Source organism: Littorina saxatilis, linkage group LG8, assembly GCF_037325665.1.
Source record: "Littorina saxatilis isolate snail1 linkage group LG8, US_GU_Lsax_2.0, whole genome shotgun sequence".
Taxonomy (NCBI): domain Eukaryota; kingdom Metazoa; phylum Mollusca; class Gastropoda; order Littorinimorpha; family Littorinidae; genus Littorina; species Littorina saxatilis.
In genome coordinates, this window is record NC_090252.1 from 7889421 (window position 1) to 7897792 (window position 8372).

Here is an 8372-nt window from a genome sequence, read left to right on the forward strand (position 1 = left end):
TTATTGTATCAACGAACATTGGTGTTTTCTTTGTATTCAATTAATTCATTAACAAATTCTTAATCTGCATATATACAGGAAGCATCAGTGTTCAATGTTAGTACAGGTCTAAGGAGAGTGATTTTCTTATGCCATATACATATCTGGGTAGATCTGAGAATGATGGTGAAAAAAACACTGTTGTCAGGGGAAGGATTCTGCTTTCAAAGCACAATGGTTCTTACGTTTCAAAGCACGTTGTACATGTGCGCGTGTGTGTGTGCGCGCGCGCATGTGTGTGTGTGTGTGTGTGTCTGTGTGTGTGTGTGTGTGTCTGTGTGTGTGTGTGTGTGTGTGTGTGTGTGTGTGTGTGTGTGTGTGTGTGTGTGTGTGTGTGTGTGTGTGTGTGTGTGTGTGTGATTTTTTTTTGTCGTGTTCACAGGCGCGGTATTTGAATTTCCAACACTGGACAGCAGCATGGAAATCACATATGACAACACGGAGCTTGAAATCACCTTTAAAGTCATCCTGAACTGTAGTGACCACGAGGAGTTGCATTTCACAATTCGCAAAGATGGCGGGAGAGGACTTGACTGCTTTTTCACTTTATACAATTCAAGTTGTGCCCCACCTGATGACCTTGTGTGCCAGTGTCCAAAGAATGATGACAGCCTGTATCACTTTGTACTGACCGCTGACCCGTCCGTTGTTGGCACGTGGACATGGTCGTCTCGATCAGGAAAGATCAGAGAAGAAAACATATACATCGCAAAGAGGGGTAAGTACGCGATGGACAAGACTGAGCCGGTGAGAGAGGGAAAGAGAGAGAGAGAGAGAGAGAGAGAGAGAGAGAGAGAGAGAGAGAGAGAGAGAGAGAGAGAGAGACAGAGAGACAGAGACAGAGAGAGAGAGAGCAAGAGCAAGAGAGAGAGAGAGAGAGAGAGAGAGAGAGACAGAGAGAGAGAGAGAGAGAGAGAGAGAGAGCTCCCAAGAACTCATATTTTGAAAGGGTCAAGATTTTAAGCTTGGAGCACTCAAATTCCGTGTGTGCTTCAGCCTCATTTTCCTCAAATGTGACATTTGAAGGCCAGTGTATGGGTTCATGTAAACGCATGCCTTTGGCTAAACCACTGTACTAAACACAGAATGAGAAGTTGCGTTATACTATTCCAGCAAATGGTTGTCACGCACTATATAACTAAATTAAACAGAGAAATGACGGCACTGTTCAGAATAGTATCCTGCAGATAAGACCGCCTTGTCATATTTACACTGACATGTCAGAGCAGGACTAAGTAATGGCAAGGGCAGAAGCACTGACACTTGACAATGAATTCATTTCACAGATACCTCCACCTCATCGGAGTCTGGAAGCAATGACGCGACGGACGGAGAAGCCACTGGCCCTTCAAGGTCAGAAACTTCAGCATTGACAATTGTTGCTGGTGGCTCCACCAGAGCACCACGGACCGTTACTACCGAAGGTGCAGGGAAAGTCGAGACTGGGATGGCTTTCTACGGGTTCATCACGCTGCTCTCCAATGGCGTGGTGGTTCTTGTCATCGTCGTCTTTGTCATCATCATTATAGCTGTTGTACGAAGAGGTTGGTGCTCTGTCTGTCTGTTTGTCTGTCTGTTTGTTTGTCTGTCTGTCTGTCTTGTCTGTCTTTCTGTCACTGACTCTCTTGCCCACTCTGCCTCTTTCTATTTACGTGCCCGACAATGTATGTCTGTGCGCTTGCTGGTTGTCTTCCAGACGTGATTTTCACCTTCTGTTTATCCTTTTCTTTCAGTGTCCATGTGTCTCTCTGTCTGGTTCAGTGCACCTGTCTGTCTAATCTTGTTCCTATATGCGTTTCTTCATGTATCTATGTCTCTCTGTCTTTTGCTACCATTTTCACTCTCTCTTTTGGCCTTTGTCTTACAGTCATGGATTACTGTCTCACTGTCTTATTTGTATTTGTTTTTATTCATTAATTGTTTCTGCAATTTTGTTTCCAGGGAAACGGAGAGATCTGCTTTCGCAGCAGCTTCCCACATCACTTCAGCAGCAACAGCGACAGCTACCAACCGTCCCCAGGAACCATCACTTTCATCTGCAACCACCAATTGCTCTTGTGGAGGCGAGGGGCGGACGGCACTATCGAAGCGAAGGGTCAAGCATTTATGATCGAATCTATGACGACGAGGACGACAGCGCGGGAGGTAATTATCAGCATATTATTAATGTTGAATGAACATGTTATGAGTACCATTCTAAAGTATCGAGTTGACCAAATATAAGGAAAATGTAACTGAGTTTATGAATGTCTGAAGTAGTGTGCGTGTTAGAGCTGGATTAATTATGTGCAGAAAAAGGAAATGGTAATATGATTAGGGTTGCCAGGTATAGAATCCAATACTAATTTCAAAGTGTAAGGGTCCACCCTGTATACCGTCAACAGCTGTTGAAACAGCAAGACACAGCGGTCTTACTGAATCAGTCTCCGAACCAATCTTCGATTTAATTCTTTGCCCCCCCATTCTTCTCTTGATTTTAAATTCCCTCTTCAGGCGAGGGATCTATGAACAAATACAACACACAAAATTATGTCCTTTTTCCCACTACCCTCGTTAAAGACAATTTCGCTTAACTTGCCTCACCTTCATGTTGCAGGTGTACGTGCGAGTGTATCAGCTCCAAATGTTCACACAGCAGACCTGCCTACTGACTACCTACACCCCACACCTCCAGCAAGAGGGGCTACATCAGTAGAGGACCAGTCTTCATCACAAACAGATGATTATCTTAATCAAACGCCTTCAGCGAAAGAAGCTACATCAGTAAAGGTCCAGCCTTCATCGCTACCAGATGATTATCTTCATCCCACAGGTTTAGCAAGAGAAGCTACATCAGTAAAGGTCCAGCCTTCATCGCTACCAGATGATTATCTTCATCCCACAGGTTTAGCAAGAGAAGCTACATCAGTAAAGGTCCAGCCTTCATCGCTACCAGATGATTATCTTCATCCCACAGGTTTAGCAAGAGAAGCTACATCAGTAGAGGACCAGCCTTCATCGCAAACTGATGATCTTCTTGTCGTTCGCCTGCAAACAGATGATTATCTCCACCCCACAGCTTCTGCAAAAGAAGCTACATCAGTAAAGGTCCAGCCTTCATTGCAACCAGATGACTACCTTCACCCCACACCTTCCGCAAAAGAAGCTACATCAGTAAAGGTCCGGCCTTCATAGTAACCAGATGGTTATTTCCACCCCACGCCTTCAGCAGAAGAAGAAAGGGATTCACCGCACCCTGACGATGATCTGTATCCTATACCTTTAGCAACAGAAGCTGTATCATCACAAGCTTCCTTGCTTCCAGATGACTACCATCACCCCATATCTTCAGTTACGGGATCTTCAGCAGTTAAAGAAAGAGATTCATTGCACCCAGACGACTACCTTAATCCTATCCCCCCGGTAAGAAAAACTGCATCGGTACGAACAAAGGTTCCATATAACCCAGACCACTACCCGAATCCCACTAAATCAGCAGCAGGAGAAGCATCAGTGAAAGAAGGGGATATAATGTACCCTGACGACTATAGTATATATCTACATCCCCTTCTTTCAACAAATAATATAGCCTCGTCGGCACAAGAACAGGCTTCCTCGCACTCAAACGACTATCTTCACCCAATAGTGTCCACATCGTTACAGGAAGGGGTTTCGTTGCAACAAGATGACTATCTACGTCCCATACCTTTCGATACAGAAGCGGCATTGGCTAGAGAAGCGGCTTCATCGCACACACAATAATTATTACCTTATATAGCTATTCTGATAGACACGTGGGGGAATTCGGGGGCTGTGATTGGATGGTCTCACACATCCGTATTCCGATCATCAAAGCATAACGCTACGGAAGTTGGTCATTTTTTGCCGACATCCACAAGCATATCGGCAATAACAAAGACGCATGGTTCCGGTTTAATAATAATAATTGTCAGTAAGTACTGGTGTCACATGACTGATGTGAACCAGTTGATTGGCTAATCGCGATGCGCTAAAACTGTAAGCGCACTCTTGGAGTGCGCTAACTTTTCCACAGAGCGTATTCTTCCGCCCTTTGCCTAAGCGAGACTGTGCTCTTATTCTCAGAATTAATTAATGACATGTAGCTTATATTCTCCACAATACCAAATGACCATAAATTCCCTGCTTCTCAATTAAAGCAGAAGTGGGTTTTTTTTCCTGACAGATTGCATGTGCCTGTGCCACAGTGCTACTGATCTAAAATAGAAGCCGCTGTGTTTCATCTAATTTTCGCCGACTTGCATAGATTCTTCTCATATGCCGTGTTAGTGGCATGTAGCTTATCATCCACATTACCAAATGATGAGTTAGTATACAATTCCCAGCGGCTAACAGAAAACACAAGTGTTATTCCGATAACGTACCAGCCAGACCAGTTTGGAAGATTGACTCGATCGACTCTGTCATACGTAGCAGACTATGTACACTGAAATACGACTGCATCAGTTCAGTAAATGAATGGTTTCCGAATTATTATTTCAAGGCAAGAACAATCGTAATCGAAAACGTGTAGGGTTCAGAACGTTCTTACCATATATATAAGACTTATTACCTCATGCGTGCAGACTCAGTCAGTGCAGACTGCAGTGGTTCGATTGCTCTTGCCTAGCACAGTAGCAGACGACATAAACCCCGCTCAGCAAATTAACATGTTGGGCAAATGTGAACTAAACAACGATGGGGATATCAAACATGTAGGGTTCAGAGCATTCTTACCGTTCATATTTAGTATCAGACTCCCCGATGAGTGAAGATACAACACGAGAAATATGCCACATTTATTTTGAAAATGTGCAACCGTCGAGTCCTTCGACTTCGAGTCAATTCAAGGGGAGTCACTCCGCACAGTTAATCCGTCGAACCTCGACTGGAGGTTTCGAATCGCAAATAACGAAGAGTACAGTCCTTTCTCCGAGTTCAAATGAGGTCTCTCTGAAAGATCATCACTGTTCAGCTTAACGCTACACTGGAATTTACCAACAGAAATTAAAATGCGTGTGACGAAAGCACGACACACTTGAGACACCCCACACAAAAGTAGATCTTACTGTAGCCTACACTGACGACCTTACCACACAGTTATGCCTATTCAAATGCGCGTAGCAAAATGTGCGTTTGGAATCTCCTTTTTTCTATGGCGGTACTGACAATATCGTTATTGAAACAATCCCAGTGCACTAAGGGATTTATAGAGCAAATCTCGAAAATAATTATTGAACTCAGCGCTATGCGCTTCGTTCAATAATGAATTTTCTCGATTTGCTCTATAAATCCCTTAGTGCACTGGGATGTCTCAATAACTTAAATAATAATAATAATAAATGAGCATTTATATAGCGCAACATCATAACTTTACAATTATGCTCTTTGCGCTTGACACATTTAAAGTTTCAATCGACAACAGCATACACTGACAACTTGAAATTCTACTCGGGAATGTTTTTCAGCTTTACAAATGTCGATAGCATACCCTTTTCTGCTAACTTCCCGATGAAAGAGGACTAAACCAATTATGTTCTGTCCCTAAACACCACAAAATGCCCAAAGTCGAAAGATGTAGTTCAAACAGGGGGGTAAAACGGAACAGCCGTTTTTGTGTGCCTGTGTGAGCTCAATTGCCGACTGAGACAAACTTTCGCATTCGGTTATTCTTACCTCGTAACTTCACACTGAATACCCCACTTCCCCTCTGAAGTATTGATGTACAACCCATGGCATTAACATTCATGTAGTCGTTTATAACTGAGGTTGAAAATTCGCTTCGTGACGAGACAAGTATAAATGCCATTCACCCAACATGAAAACTTCGCTGCCGTCTGCTCGCGTTGTACGGATTAGCTGTTCTCTTCTCCTCCCCTTGTTGCATCCTAGTTCTTTTGTTGTTTCTAGTTTTCCGTTGATATTGTGTTTTGGTCTTCTTCATAAGTAGTCTTGTTCAAAAATAAAAAAACTCAAACTTCTTTTCGTTGCATACGAATGAACTTATAAAAAGCTGTTTTACAGTTGTGTTGTCAAATTGAGGTTTTTTCTCCAAAGTCAGTGTGGTGCCTGCGCAAAACTAATGCGCATAAGAAACGGCGTCTGCTATCAAAACCTGAGATCAACGCGTCGACGCAAAAACTGTCATTTTGTAAGTTTGGAACAACAAATCAAGGTCAGAACAGCTATATAATCGCTATTGTGTTTTCAGCGTAGCAATAGGGTCCGATATTTAGACTCGAACAAGTATAATGCTACTCGTCTTCGACTCGTCCGCATTATACTTGTCTCGTCTAAATATCGGACCCTATTGCTACGCTGAAAACACAATAGCTGTTAATATGATATCTTTAGCGACAGAAGATGCATAGGTACGAGAGCGGAGTCCCATTGTTTCAACACACCTTGCTGTAACACGATACACTAACTAAAAAACAGGACAGAAACTGATGGATTCAATTGTAAATGTGTTGGTGAACATGGATGATTTATTGAAGTACAGTAAAACCTCCCACTAACGACCTTGAAAATGTCCAGACAAATCGGTCGTAAAAAGGAGGGTCTTTATTGGGAGTTTTTTTCACAGGGGAGGCAACTGTTGGGCAGTTTAGTTTTTAGTTGTGTTCGTTATCCCATGTTTCCCCATTTGATGTACATATGGATTAGCATGTGCACAGACAGGCGCATACATAACACACACACACACACACACACACACACACACACATATATATATATATGTGTCTGTTTATGCGATACACAGGTACACAATAATCATACTACATGGAACATTACTAGTGAGACATTATAATTATATGATGTGCAACTGCTCTCAAAACCAAATAATCTGGGAATGATTGTGAATGAACCTGATTCAAATGTATTCATACATGGATGCTTGTATAAATGTCAATGAACATGAAACGCGTCTCCACAAATTGCAAGCCCGGGCCGAGTTCTGATGACTTTTAGGAAGGTGAAAGCTTCTCCAGCATTTCTTCAGCATAAGATATAAATTGGGCGAAGTCAACTTCGAGAAGAATATTTCACGAAGCTGGCTGTACGAAGCTTTGACCCTGAATTTTCGGTAAAAAAAAAAGACTTTGTGAAATCTTCGCGAAGTCGACTCAACGTCGGGATCAATTAAGGTCAGCCTGTCCACAGGAATATTGGGGCATTGAAGATATGTTTGGTTGGCTATGTACATCGATCAGCAGTCACATGAAAGACTATGGTATTCTTGAATACAGCTACTATAAGTACAATACACTATGCCATTTTGGGAAAGTAGAATACGTTTTGTGCATGTGTGTTTTGAGTACGTTGTCTGATGCATTATGGATTAGCTATCGGCACAGTGCATTTACCTGCAATTGTACACTACACAAGCCAAACAAGTGTACATGCATAATATCCCTTCATATCTCCTTTGTGTTGCACTATGACGTACTTCGACCGACACACTAAGGCCTTTTACAACAGTACCCTCACATATTTGAAGTACAGTTCCACCCCTACCCCCCACCCTTCAACAAAACTGGTGTACGTTTCATGCGCATTTTCTTTTGATTATTGTTCTGTTGGTGAAGCGAAAAGGACAAGTTAAAGTCAGTTGTACAATTAGCGTTGTCCTACGCGGATTTTCAGTAGTGCCTGTTTCAGCATTTACGAGCACATGCTCTGGAAACTCGTATTGTCATGCGGAGTGTCGTATACACAATACAGTACTATACAATACAATACCACACAACACAAAAGAACACAACACAACACAACACAATACAATACAATAGAAAGCAATACAAATCTACACAACATAATGCAATACAATGCAATACACCGCAGCACACCACACATCATATCACGACACAACACAACGCAACGCAACACAACACAACACAACGCAACGCAATGCAACGCAACGCAACACAACACAACACAACGCAACGCAACGCAACAACGCAACGCAACGCAACACAACCCAACACAACACAAAACAACAGAACGCAACGCAACGCAACGCAACAACGCAACGCAACGCAACGCAACCCAACCCAACCCAACCCCACCCCATCCCACACCACACCACACCACACCACATCACATCACATCACATCACTACACAACACAATACAACACAATAAAACACAATACAGTACAATACGTTTTTGTTTCAATTCTATTAATCACATTGCGGCCGACAACAATTTAAGACAATGAACACAACAGCATTAAATCACATTGAGTGTATAATACATATCGCACACACCTCTCGCACGACATCTTCCTTCGACTATGCAGGTCGGGCGCCTGTGCATATACTGAAATCGTCCCCC

At 42.7% G+C, this 8372-nt stretch overlaps 1 protein-coding gene across 1 annotated transcript; it reads left to right on the plus strand.

Annotated features, from left to right (window-relative positions):
- The first annotated feature begins 311 nt into the window (after positions 1–311).
- On the plus strand, positions 312–7293 carry LOC138972682 (uncharacterized). Its single transcript, XM_070345336.1, has 4 exons — positions 312–757; positions 1326–1583; positions 1981–2184; positions 2636–7293. The coding sequence occupies exons 1-4, from the start codon at positions 457–459 to the stop codon at positions 3211–3213; spliced, it is 1341 nt and encodes a 446-aa protein (XP_070201437.1). The 5' UTR covers positions 312–456; the 3' UTR covers positions 3214–7293.
- The last annotated feature ends 1079 nt before the right edge of the window (positions 7294–8372 follow it).